An 18,294-nucleotide genomic window follows, 5' to 3' on the forward strand; every position below is an offset into this window, starting at 1 on the left:
TGGATACGGGTCGAAGATCGAGTGCACTGGGTTATCGGTTGTATCTGGTATATATGCGAGGACGCCTCAGTACGGAGGTGGAGTTGACGACAGAGGGATTGGGAGATGAAGTTCCCTGCTGACCCGGAGTCGATGAGGGCTGTGACAAGGAGAGAAATAGAGGCAGTAGTTATTTGTACGGTGGTAGTAAGTGGTTTACATTGTTCAATATTCGTACTGAATACACTCACTGAAGTCCGAATGGGACGAAGGGGACACTCCATACGGGTGTGTCCACTGACACCGCAGTATAGACACAGACCCCGGGTCAGCCTCCTCTGTCGTTCCGCTGATGTCAGTCTTCCAGACTCTATTATCATGGGTTCTGGTTCTGGAGAGGCTGTTGACTCAGGCGATTGGAGGAGTGCAGACGAGGGGGTGATGGTGTCCTGTTGATAGGAACGGAGACGATCGGAACATCGGAGAGAATGTTGGATGAATCTCTCCAGACCCATTGTATCATCTAATGTGGCCAGCTGGATTCGGAGAGTGGGTTCCAAGCCGAGCCGGTTCGTGGTCAACAACGATCTCTCATTCCATCCACTTGCAGCTGCTAGAGTGCGAAACCGGAGAGCATATTCCTGTGTAGATAGAGTACCTTGCTTTAGATGATACAGCTGCTCTCCAGCGGCTACTTCCCCATCAGAACGTCCAAACACCTCTTTGAAATACTCCGTGAAGGTAGTGATGGAATTCATGACCGGCCCGGCTTGGTTCCAGATCGTCTCAGCCCATTTAAGTGCAGGTCCAGAGAGTAGTGATACGATGTAGGCGATCTTTGACTTATCTGTGGGATATAGAGAAGGTTGCATTTCGAATATGAGGGAACATTGTAACAGAAAACCATTGCACTCCCCCGCTCCGCCTGAGTAGGGCGCTGGTCGGGCCATGGGACTGGAAGGAAGGGCCGAAGAAGAAACTGTGGAGGCGGAAGTGCTCGGTGCTGGTGGTGCGTTGGAAAGTGGAGCTGGTGGCTGTAGAATCCGCTTCAACTGGTCCACCAGCTCTTGAAAGTGATCGAGGGTGCTCATGTTGGCGTCGTTAGAGGTCCGGGCTTCTGTTATGAAGCGGACAGGAGACAGAGGTAAGGAAACGTTAGGGTGTTTATTGAATGACAACAAGGAGCACATGAAGGATAGCCAGGAGGATCAGGAATGATGTTGGGGTCTTTTCCTCCGTGGCTGGGTAACAGGAATACACGAGGATGGACAGCACACACCAGATACAGCTGACAGAGGATGACACAGACTTGGAAGGACTGGAAGACAGGACGATTCGGGAGGACCAGGAAGACTAGGAGGAATACAAAGAGAACAGGTAAGTAAATCGTTTGTTTAGCTGAGGATGACTACGCTGAGTGGTCGCTCAGTTGTCCGCTTTCGTCGAGACGAGCCCGGACAATGAGCGACTGGAGTGCTGTGCTTTTATCTGGTGCTCGTGAATGTGATGCAGCTGTGTGCTCATTAGAAGTCAGGTGATGGTGATCTTCGTGAGTGGGGGTCGTGAGAGCCTGACCAATCCATGACAAATTACAGATGTTATTACATGCAGATAGTAAATCAATCATAAGTACAATGCATGTATTTGTACATTGTAACAAATGATTAATTTCCATGTAAGTACATTAGTTAAGGCCACTTAATATAAAGTGGGACCAAAATATGTTTTGGAAAAATCAAGCAAATGGAGTAAGCACACTGTTAATCCAATATTATGTCTGATTTTCCCCCAAACCTTTTACGTTCACTTTAGATAAACCAGCTATGGTTAAGTGAACAATCAAAAGTCGTGATTTACAGTGAATGTATAACAGAAACAAGCTGTGCCTAACAACACTGCTTAACTGTTATTCATTCATTTTCTTTTCGGCTTAGTCCTTTTATTAATCTGGGGTAGCCACAGTGGAATGAACCACCAACTTATCCAGCATATGTTTTACACAGCAGATGCCCTTCCAGCTGCAACCCAGTACTTGGAAACAGCCATTCACTCTCATTCACACACTTACACTACGGACAATTTTACCTTACCCAATTCACCTATACCACATGTCTTTGGACTGTGGGGTAAACCGAAGCTCCTGGAGGAAACCCACACCACCACGGGGAGGACATGCAAACTCCACACAGAAATGGCAACTGACGCAGCCGAGGCTCGAACTAGAGACCTTCTTGCTATAAGACAACAGTGCTACCCACTGCACCACCCATTGCTTAGCTGTTATAAATTCACAAAAGAAATTCACTTGGTTGTAAACCATGGCTTCTTGCTTTAATAACAAGCTTATTCTATTATCGTTAACTTTACAAATAATCCACAACCTTTATCCATATGTATTCAGATCTGAGGCTAGTGATTGAAGTGAATAATAGGCCAATCAAACTGTATCTATTTAGAGAAGTTCATGTGAAATCAACTTGTTTATTGTGTTAGCGCACATTAAGGTTATTGTACACAATGTAGGTCTCAAATTTCCATCCCAATTGTGTTGTGTCAGTCACATATACACATTTCTGGGTTCAAACGGGTTCAATTAATTTGTTTTTCGCATCCGTAGCAAGCATTTTGAGAGGTGTTTTGACAATTCAGAGCAACTGTTCAATGAGTTCTCATAAATCAATCCACTTCATCTTGCAGCACAAAGCATTTCATGACAAAAAGGTGCAGTAAATAAAGATAGATTATGGGGGACGGTTGAGAACCACTGCTGTAGCCTACAGTATGGCGAATGTCTGGCCATGAACCATTCCCATGCCGCTGTTTGGTGAGCGTGTGTGTATGTGTGTGTGTGTGTCATTGTTTGTGTCAATACCTTTGACAAACTGCCAGTCTCTGTTCAGGATCAATTCAATTCAATGAACTAAATATTTCCTCTTTCTTTTTCATTCTGAAGACAAAGGAGAAAACAAGCCCTACTGCTTGAAGTTTCACCCAAGCTCATTCTAAAATGTACCTCTATAAACATTTCTAGAGAGTGCCAGATACGTCCCAGCTATGTTTTGTTTTTTGCAGATTTTGTGTTCGCAATGCACCAGAGGCCATTGTGTACACCTTTTCAGACCTTAAATTTCTCTCGCGATTGTCAATCATGCCTGCTGTTCTTGCGTAAATCCACCAAAGGCCGCTGTCGACTGACTGACTGACCGACCGATCGACTGACCCACCCTCCTCCTGATAGCCAATAGTGTTTTTAAAAGCACAGACCCAACCAATAGTGTTTTTAAAAGCACAGACTGACTCGCTTACCCACTTTCCTAAACCCAACTGACAGTTTTAAAAAGCAATCCAGAAAAACAAAAGCCCTCGCCTGGTGTTTTACTGTTATTTACCTGTTTATTTTATTGACTCTGTTTTTGTCTAAACTGCTTTCTGTAGCCATCCTTCACTGGACTCTAGAGATAAGCGGTCAGCTGGTAAGCGCGAAAAGGAACGGCTTCATACCGCCCCGTAGCATTCGTTTTACAGATGAAATTCAGCCATACGTACTTCTGGCTACATAGTTCGCATTCTCCAAAAATGTATATAGGGCTACAGTTTCAGAATGAGCCCATGTTGTGAAGTTTTGTATTGTTTTGGGATTTTTTTCCACAACAGATTTATTCATACACAAAGTACGTTGCTTGATGAATTTCAAGAATAATGAACACTAAAAAAATACATGTTAAAATTATAGACACTGACGCACACCTCTCAACGTTGTGTAGTCCAAGCTCTGTGATTGGTCGGCTTGGTAGCGCTGATGAGTGTGGGGGCGAGAGGCACGCAAACTCATTGGAGCAAGTGTTTACAAGTGTGGAGTCCCATGAAGAAGCTCCAGATGGAACTGTTGTTTTCTGTTCACCTTATGATTAAAGTTGTTGCATGTCCGCCATTTCCCACCTCCGAATGAGCTAGTTTTAGCTACTTGTAGCATTCAGAAAAAGCAAAACACCAGCAAAGAAACTCGACACAGAGGAACATAAAAACCTACTACCAGCTAGCGTTTCAGAAGTGTTATTACAGAGCAACACAAACAACGCACAGAAATAGAAACGCACAGCAACGTGCAAAGCTGGCGCCAAGGGTCATGCTGATCACTCGACGCAGAAGTATAAACCAGGCTTTAGCCTAAAGGTGAACAATTAATCCGTGCAAGTATATCCACAGAAAAAAAAACAGTTTGATTTGGTAATCTTTAATCATAATCATACAATTTACTTCAGTTATGGAATAGCAATCATGATTAGTAGGAGGAGCAGAAAAATAAAACCCCACCCCCTATTCAATATTCCATTTACATAAGAAATATGTCATCATACTGAAATATGATGTAACTTCCAGCAACTTCCCGGAAGTGCAGAAACCACATGCTTATTCTTTAAAACACAGTTAAGTAAAACAAAATCCGTAAAGTTGTTTTCCACTGTCTCCGTGTAACATATACAGTAGTGTGTGTAAACTGGCACTCATCCATAGCTTGACTTATCTCTTCTCTGCAGGGGTGCAACATGTCCCTCCTTCTCTCCTGAGCAACACTGGGCTTGCTTTCAGAAATGTTAGCTTTCCCCTCGGGACCCGTCTGGATTCGACACCGCATGCTGAGGGAAACTTTCACACCCACCTTCCCCTGGGTCATTTACCATTAACCACCCAAGACTTGATTAAACCAAAGAATGATACCTTTCTGAAATGTTTACCGGGATCCACTCGGCAGTGTCAGGAGGCCGTCTTTCATTAGACGGGAATGATGTTTAATGCATGGTTTGTCATAAATAGTTTCGAGAGGCCTGCCTCAAGGGGAACTGAAAGATAAGCAAACTACTTAGCATTTTAAAACTGCTTCTCTGCAAAAATGGCACTGGACTGCTGAAGAAACAGTGAAATAGGCTTTGTTTAAAACTAAAACTACTGAGGCAAAAAATATTATTATTATTATTATTATCATTATGAATAATAATAATTCATTTCATACATTCATTTTCTTTTTGGCTTAGTTGCTTTATTAATCAGAGGTTACCACAGCAGAATGAACCGCCAACTTATACAGCACATGTTTTACGCAGCAGATGCACTTCCAGCTGCAACCCATCACTGGGAAACATCCATACACGCTCATTCACACACATACACTACAGACGATTTTGCTTACCCAATTCATCTAAACCACATGTCTTTGGACTGTGGGGAAAACCGGAGCACCCAGAGGAAACCCACGTGAACACTGGGAGAATATGCAAACTCCACACAGAAATGCCAACTGATCCAGCCGGGGCTTGAACCAGCGACTTTCTTGCTGTGAGGTGATCGTGCTACCCACTGTGCCGTCCATAGTATTATTAATAATAATAATAATAATAATAATAATAATAATAATAATAATAATAATAATAATAATAATAATAATAATAATAATAATAATAAATCATTTAATAATAATAAATCATTTAATAATAGTACACTTTATTTAAAGGCGCCTTTCTGGCAAATCAAGGACACCGTACAATAAAACAAGAGCATTATCATTATATTATTCTTAGTAGTAGTAAGTAGTAGTATTATTTTGCAATGTAATAACTTTCTACCTCAAACAGACATAATGGTATAAATAGTATATTTTTCCAATGTATATAAATGTCCATAAAGGTTTTTCATTTCATATTGGTGATTATTATTATTATTATTATTATTATTATTATTATTATTATTATTATTATTATTATTATTTATTTTTTTATTTTATTTTATTATTATTATTATTATTATTTTTATTATTATTATTATTATTATTATTATTATTATTATTATTATTATTATTATTATTATTATTATTATTTTTATATGCTACAACGTTTTAAAAAAGTTTTTATTTTACAAAGTAATTTACAGGATGCTATCTACTTCAAATGTTATCTGTAATTAGCTACAACAGCAGGTTCTATGGTTCTTGGTGATCTAATAATTTCACATTTGTTAGAATTTCAATTCAGTGTATTGTAAAATCAGAGCATTGTAAAATCTAAAAGTCAGAATGTTTTAAAAAAGATAAATGTAATCATTTCCAAAATTCACAATCAAAATATTTCACATTTCAACAGAAATGTTCAGCATCATTTTTTTTACCATTTAGACTTTCAAAAACTACTAGTTCAACTAGTTGTGGACAATTAAATACACAAACTAAATATTACAAAAAGATAGTAAAATTTAACAACAGACTATCAAATCTTCAGTCTAAAATCTCAATAGAAGCTTCAAAGGAAAATCTTTCTCTATAGAAGTTACAGGAAAAAGGGATTTGGATATATATATAGCAACATATGGATATATATATATATATATATATATATATATAGCAACATATGGATATATATAGCTACATATGGATATATATAGCTACATATGGATATTTATAGCTACATATGTTTAACAAATTGAGTGTTTTACACTTTACTGAACCATTGATGTGATCTTTAAGTTGCATTTTGTGTGTAATTAATTTTTATACACTTTATTATTTGTTGCCGCCTTCTTGGCCAGGTCACTCTTGTAACAGAGATCCTAATCTCAATGAGTTTTTAACCTGGTTAAATAAAGAGAATGAGAACGAAATGTCAAAAAAATCTACCAAAAAATTGACATAGAATCCATGGGTTTCATTTTTAAACATGGCTTACGCATAAAATCGGGTGGAAAAGTACATACGCCACTTGCCACGCAAAGGTTCTGATCTATGATAAACCCAACTTGATGGGATAATGTGTGCTGTTGTAAGTAAAATCTAAGTAAACATTCATTCATTTTCCATCGTCTTAGTCCCTTGTTTATCAGGGGTCGCCACAGAGGAATGAACCACCAACTATTCCAGCATATGGAAGCACCCGGAGGAATCCCACGTGAACATGGGGAGAACATGCAAACTCCACATAGAAATGCCAAGTGACCCAACCAGGACTCGAACCAGCGACTTTCTTGCCCTGAGGAGACAGTGCTAACCACTGAGCCACCATGCCACTCCTAAGAAAACATATGTAAATTAAATATTGATTTATGAGCCACCATATGAACCATAATCATTAATAAATACATGTAAATTTATTCTGGTTCACGTACACTTTTAGGAAGCTTTCTATGCAAAGTTTTTCAAATGAGACCCCTGTACTGTTTGACTACAGCCATTCTAGATACAGAACTCGTCTAGTTCTAGTGTTAAAGAGATCTATTTTTAACCATCATCATTGTGCATACACACACTAACATCTTCCCCTTGAAAAAAAAACACATTGCTGCGAGGCATCTGCAGCACATCTCTGAGGTAAAGTAGGCCGGGGTCACCTCCTGACATAACCCTCATTAGTGTGACCGCAAAGTAAGTCAAAGACCTTCTCTCTTCATGTCTGAAAATGTCAGAGACGACTTCATTAGTTCAGGAGGGGCCAGGCAGGGGCTGCGGAGATCTCTGCGAGGAGCATGTTCTCAAATGCCAGGCTTCTGTTCAGTGCATGCCATGACCCAACACACAACACCATCTCTCCCTGGGAGAAGACATGAACACACACACACACAATGCATGCTGCACACACAAACAAAACCTGACACGATCACCATGGGTTCTGATTACACACATGCACACTCTTTCTTATACTGTGTCCCAGCGAGAGCACACACTGACAGGAAGAACCGAACCACTGTTTTCAACACACAGACATGCATGCTAACAGCTGCACACCGGCTCCATGCTATGCAAATGCCAGCCAACGTGGGGTTTGCTGGAGGCTGAGGAAGGAGAGGAAGAAGAATGGAGAAAAAAAACACACAGAATGACAGGTGACCTCCTGCCGACTGTCTAAAAATATGCTAATGAAGTCATTATTGTTTATTTATTCCTTCAAGACTACAGTGAGGGGGAACTCCAGGATGAACATGGCAAGCAATGGCTGGGAGACCATCTAGTGAGTTAAACTGAACTGAAGTGTAGTTTAAAGTCAGCCTGAAATGCAAGCCATGATCATGCTTTATTATCTAATGTAACAAATATTAAAGCCCACATAAAAAAAGTGATTTTTATGGGAATATACACAAATTACATATGACATACAAGTTCATATTTGGATTTGATATATAAAAAATATATCATATATGCAACACAAACAGTTGAAGTCTAATTTATTAGCCCTTCTATGAACTATTTCCCAAATGATGTTTAATAGAAAAGGAATTCACAGTATTTCCTATAATATGTTTCCTATAATATGCTCTGGAGAAAGTCTTATTTGTTTTATTTCGGCTAGAATAAAAGCAGTTTTAAATTTTTTTAAAAGGATCAATATTATTAGCCCCCTTAAGCAATATTGTTTTCAATAGTCTACAGAACCATCATTATACAATAACTTGCCTAATTACCCTAACCTGCAACCCAGGCTCATTCTGATTACGTACCTCTATATACATTTCTAAAGAGTGTCAAATATATCCCCAGGAAAACGTCCATTCATCCAGTTTTGTGACCTAATCTAAAGTGAGGACTATTTATGCTTTATAAATACCTTATAAATGACAATTAAAGGCTCAGTTAAGTTCTAAACAGAAAAAAAAAGAAAATAAATGACAAATGAAACTGTACTTCAATAAAAAATAAATCTTTGCAAACTTATCTAAAATAAAAAATACTGTACAGTTTAAACATCGCATCTATTAGCTCAAACTCTCCCTAGCCCTGCAAATGGGATGGAGCCCAGAGCTCGAGGATCTCTTAACCTCAGGGCTCTCTCCTGGGACAGCATGCCAAACAAGCTTTATAATCAATCCTCAGCTAAGTGTGAACTCTTGAATGAAATATTGGTGTCTGGGATGGTTTAAGAAAGCTAAGAGGTTGTTTTGCATGCAAAGATTTTGTAAAAAGATTAGCTTAAATCATTGTTGTGAATAAATAGCAATCATAAATGTCATAAAGGAATGTTGAAACAGTACACTCAGATGAATCAAGTAGTGGTGTGTACACAGAAACAGTATTTCATGCGTCACGTCTCAACAAGCGGATTGCTGCAATCTCATCCAATGACTTCATGGTGTCTTTGAATCTTGGAAATCATGGAAAATTACACCACAGAGAAGATAAGTCAAGACTTTTGGACTCCACAGATTACTGTCTCATTCTATTTCAGCTGATTTCTGTTGTCTGCAAAATCTCTGATATATTGACAGAAGTGTACAGCATGTAAAACCGTTTTTACTATAAGCCTATAATTTTCTCAAACCACCTCCCTCCCCAAGCCAATCATGTCAGGTTTCCATGCCAACAGCCCCTGAGAGAAGCTAAAATAAGCAGGAGATACAATAGAATAGCTTACAGAGTGACCTTCAGAGGAGTGCGACTAACTATCAGTCATGGAGGCGGCTTTACTCCGACTCTGCGTTAGAATCAGACCGCATCTGCTTGTTTTCTAAATTATACAGCTCGGCAAGGAAAGTAAAGTAAGACAATGAGAAACACAAAAGCATGCATCTACAATCAAACTCCCAAAAGGCATAGGTCTATTTCCTGCAGAGAACCAATTTCCACCGTAGTCGAAACACCTATGCGTGAGCAGGGGGGTCTGGGGACTGCATGTGGACCGGATGTCTGTATAGCCCATTCTCACATCCAATTACAATGAGGAACCAATCAGCTCATCTAAATTACTACTGCCCCACAATCCACCAGGAGTTAATGAGCCATTAACCATTTAATGAAATCCATATGATGCTGAATGGACTCCAAGAGGAAATTACAGTGACTGGGTCAAAAGTTGAGGTGACTTTTATGTAAAAGCTTACTGAATTTATAAAGCAAAAAAGCTAAATCAGCACCCTCCTAGGCTCATCTTGTCCTTTTTTACTTAAAAAAAGTAATAACACAGTGGCAGTTTGACAGTCAATTATTCACTCGGTAAAGCAAAGGAAATATGCTGACTTTCAGATAATGCTATAAGAAACACGCAGGCATGTGTGACCACCAAAAACGTACAGCACAAATTGTCTTGTCATTGTGTTTTTCTGGGTATTTAACTTGTTTTCCAGAAAAGTTATTATAAGTCCTTACAAAGTTGGCACTTACAGTAAGTGAAGCGCACAACTTGTACTGTAGCAGGGGTGCATCTAATATTAGTTCCCTGCTCCAAAATGGTTTTAAAGGTTGACAACTAATGTTGAAAACTATAGACTTAATCTCTAATGTTCTAATTTATACGCCATCATTTCCATACAAAAATGTAATATAAAAACATAATATTTAGAAACGCTTTGCATTAGCTGTAAGATTAACAAGGGAAAACATAAAGAAAATAGAGTCCATCACACAATAGCATATGAATCACATTTATGCGTTAACCCAGGGCTGCACCACGATTCTGGCTAAAATGAGAATCACGATTTATTTTTGCTTAATATCAAGACCACGATTTTTACAAGATATAGGTTTATAAAAGTAGGATGCTATTATTATTTCTCAAACATTTGGTAAAAAAACAATAATATTATGTGTATTATGTGCCTATGTGTAGTTCTACTGTTTGTTAAAATGCTACATTTTGTATAGACTTTGAATGATGGACTTGAACAGACTTTAAACATGTCCTGGTTGTTAATTCACAGTAAAGTGATTAGATCAGAATACAACTATTCATAATTCTGAAGTTGAATTATTATGTTTGAGACTTATGCTTGCAATCTGTCATTGACAACATTATTAGACCATTTTTTTACTGGTAAAATGAGACATTTGTCGATATCAGATTCCCTCTTGCATTATATTTAACATTATATAAGCTGGAATAGTTATACTGAGACTGTTAAACATTTATTTGTATGCACAGCACTCTGTGTGTGCTATGAAAGATAAAACATATCAAATGCTTGTGGTAGACATAACTCTACAATGCGATATGATCATTTAAATGATGTGCGCGCTTTTGGGTTCACTTTCACTGCTGAGTGCGCTCATGTCATGGCTGCAGTTACAAAAAAACATACATGCAAATCATACTTCCCGTGCGGCTCTCAAACGTTTGCCCTGTGCAACAATCTGATTGTTATTTACAACTATATTACCTGTTATTCACAGCATATGCAGGTTCTGTTCACTCATTTGTGGGCACACGCAAGTCCTCTCAGTCGTAAACAAACAGTGCGTCAGCTCACGTGTCATTCTGCGGCCACGAATACCTCATTACATTAAAACAGAAATGACTTTTTGGGTGAATTACACCTTATAAATACAGTGTGTGACTCATGTCCCATGTGGAGGAGTCTACATTGCTGAGCAACGTATGTAAAACAATGTAAAGACTTGTGCCACCGCCTTTATGCTTCTCCTGAACTCAAAAATATAATTGGCTGAATCGTATGCTGGATGTGTAACCAGGGGATGTGACACTGACAACAGAGGTGAGGATCCACATGCAGGTTTATTCGAATGGTCAGGCAAGCAATGGTCAACACGGGTGCAAACAGATGTATATAGACAATCCAGAATCGTAGTAAGAGTATCAGGAGAGAGGTCGGAAGGCAGGCGGCAGACAAGGACAAAAAGACAAACTTGGCAAAGGTCAAAACACAGAGAAACAAGACTAAGGAAAACATGTTGAAATGTCATTTTACTGATAACACGACTCGGCAATGGGAGTGAGTGAGGGGGTCGAATTGAGATCGTAATATTTTACAATTAATCGTGCAGCCCTATATTAACCTCATGACATTCTGTCAAACAAAATTTAAGACAGACAATCTGCACTCAAAAAATGACTTTCGCTGCTTCTTCCAACTACTTATTTAAAATAAGTTGTAACAACACAATTCAAAACTTAAGACAACTTGGGACAACTTAATTGTTTTATGTTCAATCAACTTAAATTAGTAAAAATGATTAAGTTAACTTAATTGATTTGTGTTGGGACAACATGAAGGAACTGCTTGGTACCTAGCATTTTTTTCTACAGTGTGTTTGTATTTTCCTATCCTGAGAGATATTTCAACTTCAACTATCTCCAACCCAGTCTAATCGCCTTGCATTAGCTAGTTCAGAAGTGTGTAATTAGTATAAAAGCTAAACTCTAAGGCTGTATCCAAAAATCACACCATATAGCGCTCTATTTGAGGGACCAGCCATTTGTAGTGGACATTATGAATTGCATCAGACAATCTCAAAATACATCACAATGACAAGTGTAAAAGCAATGTACACTCGAAGGTTAGAGAACACCTTTAATGCACTTTGAGAGTTGACTGCCAAATTAGTTTCCACATCTAGCATCTACAGTGAAATCAGTGTAAATTTTTATATAATTTATGATTTGATTGTAAAATTAACATTTGTATACATGACATAAATCATAATACTTTATTTCATTCATATTAGACAGCTCGCTCAGTGTTCATTGATCCCAAGGTTTCCATAATCCTGGACCAGGCCGTATCCTGAGCAGCTGCTGTGGTGGTCATAGAGGAGTGGAGAGCATGAGACTGTTCCCGTGACGCTCCAGGGACAGACGAGTCTTCGCTGAGGCCCAGCTTCCAGCCTTCAGTGCTTAGACTGTTTGGCCAGTGGAGAAATGGTCGCGCCCATCTGAGCCTGGTTCTCTCGAGGTTTTTTTTCTTCACTTTCGCCAATTGGTGAAGTTTTTTCCCCGCTGCTGTCGTCACTAGCTTGCACAGTTCGGGATCTGTAGAGCTGCGCATAGATGGATCTGCTCTTCAGTGTTTGGACTCTCAGTAGTGATTATTAAACCACACTGAACTGAGCTAAACTGAACTAAACTTAAACTTTAAAAACTGAACTACACTGTTTCAATTTACTATGATCTTTTATGTGAAGCTGCTTTGACACAATCTACATTGTAAAAGCGCTATACAAATAAAGGTGAATTGAATTGAATTGAATTGAATTCATTGACTATCACAGGTAAGTTGATAATCAAATCCGTCAGGGATTTATTAACCAGCCCATTCCTTCTGATACTCGTTTCCATTCACTGCTTAAGTGGACCATATTAGTGGTCTAATGTTGGGAATGGGGGGTTAGGAGCAATTTTGAACACAGCCTGAGAGAGTACATCTTTTGGCACGCAATGACCATTGTTACATCATGCACGTCGTGTACAATTTGGGGTTTAGCCAGTTGTCAAACAAGTTTGAACAGAAAAGTTCCCTTCACCAGCATTTTCACAACTTCTAATCAGTGGAAACAAATTCATAATAAGTAGAAACAACCCGAAATGTCTCTGGGTTTTTTTTGTTTCAGTGCTAATAAAGCTAATGGAGAATGAAGTTCATTCTTGGAGAATTTCTCTCTAACATCCAGCTTTTAACAAACAAAGAGAAGCACTTTATATATCACAAGCCATGCACTGTATATGAAGTAACAAACAGGACGCCGCTTTCCTCAAAAGACCAATTAGAGGATTACAGAAGGAGAGCTGACAGCAACACTGGATTCAAACCGGATAATGAACAATTAGAGATAACCTCAACTGAACTCCTACTAATCAATGTCCAGTCTGATAGTGGTAGTTGCTGCTGTGGGCCAACCAGCAACGACTGAGGAATCGTGGATAATGCTTTTATATACTCAAACAATCCCCTGACAGCAGTTCAGCAGCACAGTGACAGCTGCCCGTTTCTACTCAAAGACTCTTTCATGTTTTGCTGTCTGCAGAAGCAGCACCTTGACATAATTAGGACAGAAATGGTGCTGACTTGGTGCTGACATACATAACAAATGTATATTATTGTGACAGAATAAGCTTTGTGAGGGATCTAAATAAATATAAATGTAAAATCACATTGTAAGTGTGATGTAATAGACAGATTTGGTACTGGCAGCAATCTTAAATCCACTTTCGATCCCATTACAGCTCAGTGCAGATAAAAACTTCATGCGGTACACTAAAAAAAAAACAGCACAATCTTACCTTCATCAACACAGACTCGCTGAGCTTCTCCCGGTTTACAATTTTTATGGCAACTTTCTGACATGTGACACAGTGGATCCCCAGCTTCACGAGGCCTGGAGCGAAAGAGAAGAGAGAAGAGAGAAAAGAAATTCCGTCAACAAGCATAAAAAGTGCATCAACCAAAAAAAAAAGCACTTAGATGATAAAAGGCTGGTCCCAGCGTGAGTTTCATTTCGGCAAAATGAGAATTCTCCCTCTAAAGCCCCCCGGTATCCATAATGCGATACCCAGGGGCACTTTTCATGTCGCAAAGTAAATGTCAGAGAACATGCATAAACACAAACAAGGCCAGATCAGAGTCGGATCCCCCTCAATGGCTTTTTTTTTGGTCATATTGACGATAAAAGACTGTCACTTCGCTCAAAGGCTGACACGGGCGCGAATATATATCAGCAAGCATATTTGGCTAAATGCCACATCCGTGCATGCTTTTATTACCCCCGTACATTTTTCGGCATGCCTCTGCATATCAAACTGTTGATTTCCCGGAAGGTTTACCCAGGGGGCAGAGGGGATATAAAGACCTGACAGCTCTCTGGATCTCTTTTATATGTATGTCGTTAAAGCCCGAATGGCATCTCGCGCCACTTTCACAACGTGTCATTGATGTTGTATCACAGGAGAGGACGCAATCTAGACCCTGATGCCGGACTCGAGGGCACAGAAAAGAGTGTCCGGGGACCCGATGAATATTTCATCTTTGGCGTAATTACCTTGGGCTGACATGAACGAGCACACAGACATGTGTAAAATGCCATATGGCAGCTAATGCAATTGAGAGTCACTGAGCAGAGCTTTCCAGGTAGACAGAAACCTATAGATGCATACAGTACAAAGATTTTTTTTATTTTTTGGGTGAACAATAAGAAAGAAACACTGATTTCTGATGACCTAGACAATACATTCACTCAAAGGTCAAATATCGTGAGATCATGAATTAAGTGAATTGCTTTGGTTCAACTTTAAGGCAAATTGAATAAAAAAGGTTATAATCAGAAACCATCATGTTTCACTTAATCCAATATAAAGATGCACTGTGAATGAAAGATGCACGACTTTCTTTATCAGTCAGCTTTATCACCATCTGCAACATTTAGCTAGTAAACCGCTTTGTTGGTCCATAAACCAGATCAATACTAACCAGCCTAAGGGCACATGACATGTTAGAGAGTCTACAATAAATAAAACTGGAAACCTTATAAAATGAAAGTGACATTTAAAGGATTTGCTGAGTTCCAGTACTGTCTATAAATATTATATTGATTTCATATGAATAAATGCTAAATGAATACAAACTATATTAACAAATAAAGTGAACAGTCAGAATTATTAGCCCCCCTTTGAATTTGTTGTTCTTTTTTAAATATTTCCCAAATGATATTTAACAGAGTAAGGAAATTTTCACAATATGTCTGATTATATTTTGTCTTCTGGAGAAAGTCTTTTTTGTTTTATTTTGGTCAGAATAAAAGCAGTTTAAAATTTTTTAAAAACCCATTTTAAGGTCAACATTATTAGCAAACCATCGTTATAAAATAACTGCCTAATTACCCTAACCTGCCTAACCTAATTAACCTAGTTAAGCCTTCTAATGTCACTTTAAGCTGTATAAAAGTGCCTTGAAAAATATCAAGTAAAATATTGTTTACTGTCATCATGGCAAAGATTAAATAAATATAGAAATGAGCGATTAAAATTATTATGTGTAGTAACTATTATGTTTAGAAAGCTCTCCGTTAAACAGAAATTGGGAAATAAAATAAACAGGGGGGCTAATAGTTCAACTGTATGTGGACTTTTCATTTGTTTACTTTTCCAGTTGTTATTTTATAATTTATTTTGAGTCATGCCACACAGCATTTTGCAATCTGAACTTAAAAAATGTAATTATAAAACACACATACACACAAAAAAAGATTTTTAAAGGAGCAGTTTACCCATAGATGAAAATTTACTCACTATTTTATTTGCTACAGCCTTTAGTCTCAGGAAGTTTATTTATTGTCTGTACCAGTGGAGCATACTGAAATGGGTATAAAAAGGCTTTTAAATATGCAGCGCATGGAATAACCTCCAAACAAAGCTGCCGTTTAAAGAGTTGGCTTCATAATGTTACGAGTTGACGTGTAGTGCGAAGGAGGAAGACAAACTAGGGACCACACAGCTATCATAGGAGCACCAAAAATACAAAATACTTGTTGTCTACAAGAGGGGAACACAAACTGAAATATATAGTCCAAGTAATTAAGTAGAATGCACCACAGCTGTGTGTGTCTGTGTGTGAGTGTCCGGATGACGGTCAGCTGGAGTAGGTGTTGTTTGGTGCAATGCATTCTGGAAGTGTTAAGCTGCGGTCACACTGGGCTTTGTGTGTGCGAAATTCTGTTGTATGGCGCTGCGAAAAAGGGGCGGGATTAAACAAGATAAATAGACATTTTAAAAGCGAGCAATTGGTCCATGTTTTAAAATTCTCACTTCTCAAAATTGTCATGAATCAAGTTTCGCAGGTTGTTGCGGTGCAAAGTTCAAGCTTGGTGAACTCTGACCTTTGTTTATATACTATTAATAATACTATTATATAGGTATATAATATATACGAAATGTATAGTATATACTATTATAATACTATTTTCTTAACCCTCAAGGGGTTTTCAACTTACATTTTCTTTCTACTGCTGAACACAAGTGAAGATATTTTGAAGAAAACTGAAAACCTGTAACTGCTGACTAGTAGAAAAAACAAATACTGAAGTCAATGATTACAAGTTTCCGCCTTCTTCAAAATATTTTCTTTTTTGTTTAACATAAAAACCAAGTCAAACAGGTTTGAAACAAGTAAAAAGTGAGTAAATGGTGACAGAATTCAATTTAATTATACTTATATACTCCCAGGGTTGTTTATATCGAAGTTGATATTTAGCTGTACCATGTTGGTGTTTCTAATTTTTATGAGGTGGGTCATTAAACAAGCGCTCAACCCCCAACCTGGAAGACCAGGAGATACACACATACACATACACTACGGACAATTTAGCTTACCCAATTCACCTATAGCGCATGTATTTGGAATTGTGGGGGAAATCGGAGCACCCAGAGGAAGCCTACGCGAACACAGGGAGAACATGCAAACTCCACACAGAAATGCCAACTGATCCAGCTGGGGCTCGAACCAGCAACATTCTTGTTGTGAGGCGACAGCGCTACCTACTGCACCACCGTGCCACCCCTTTAATTATACTGAGTAATACAATATACATTGGAATATTTATTTATTTATGATATGTTGTTTTGCGGGGGAGTGGAGGGCAACTGCATGTTTTCTTCATCCATTAGAGCTCAAGTCTTTCAGTTCATAATTATATAGAGAGGTCAAAATGATCCAGACCGAGAAATCTGAAGCTCTCATGCCAAAATGCACTGCAGTTTCAGTAATTCTCTTAAATCAATCTTTCTAATCATTAAAATATACAGCAAAGCTCATACACAACAGCAAGGGAAACCATGGAAACATACATGAGCACAATTAATCAAAGCTAGGCTAAAGTTAGACTAGCATGCTTCGGTTTGTGCTCTCTGCAAAAAATAAAAAACATGGATGAGTCAACGACGTCTGAGTCTCTCATGCAAGTAAACAAGCAGTGTTCTTGTCATTTACAGAGAAAAACAGCACTTGCCCATAAGAGATTTCTCAACTAGCACTTGACACACAAACTCCAAAAGACAAAAAAGTTAGGTTACTGAGTTGCAAATGTTGTGTGTGTGTGTGTGTGTGTGTGTGTGTGCGTGCGTGCGTGCGTGCGTGCGTGCGTGCGTGCGTGCGTGCGTGTGTGTGTGTGTGTGTGTGTGTGTTAAACAGCCAAAAGCAAAATGTTATTAAAAAAGAACAAACTGTAATATAGAGTCGAATGAGTTGAAGTGGTGCTTGATGAGTAAGGCACCAAAGTTTAATGGGTTTATTCAAATATGAATACCAATACACTGCTTACATTATTATTCTTAGTTTAATAATATGAAGAACATTGTGTGAATCTATTATCTACATTACTGGAAATGTTTGTGGATGGTAAAGATTCTTCAGCCACAGATACCAATAAAAAACCTTTATAAAAGTCTGTTTCTGTTTGCCTGAAATGTTAATATTTAGATTAAAAGTCACCATATTCAAATCCACACTGAGATTATTAAGATACAAAAAAAATGTGGTTGCACTTTATTTTACAGTAAATAAATACTGAATAATAATGTAACTGTAAGTATGTTACTGTTATTATTGCATATATGTAGCTATAAC

General features: G+C 38.4%; 1 protein-coding gene across 3 annotated transcripts in view; it reads right to left on the reverse strand.

The window, feature by feature from the left end:
* The window catches only part of brsk2b (BR serine/threonine kinase 2b), a 317,532-nt gene that overhangs the window by 115,409 nt on the left and 183,829 nt on the right, over positions 1-18,294 (reverse strand). For all 3 annotated transcript variants that reach the window (XM_056462041.1, XM_056462040.1, XM_056462039.1), the window contains exon 2: positions 13,962-14,056. In XM_056462041.1, coding sequence (XP_056318016.1) covers positions 13,962-14,056 — 95 coding nt within the window. The remainder of the gene's footprint in view (positions 1-13,961; positions 14,057-18,294) is intronic.

Source organism: Danio aesculapii, chromosome 7 (assembly GCF_903798145.1).
Source record: "Danio aesculapii chromosome 7, fDanAes4.1, whole genome shotgun sequence".
Classification (NCBI taxonomy): domain Eukaryota; kingdom Metazoa; phylum Chordata; class Actinopteri; order Cypriniformes; family Danionidae; genus Danio; species Danio aesculapii.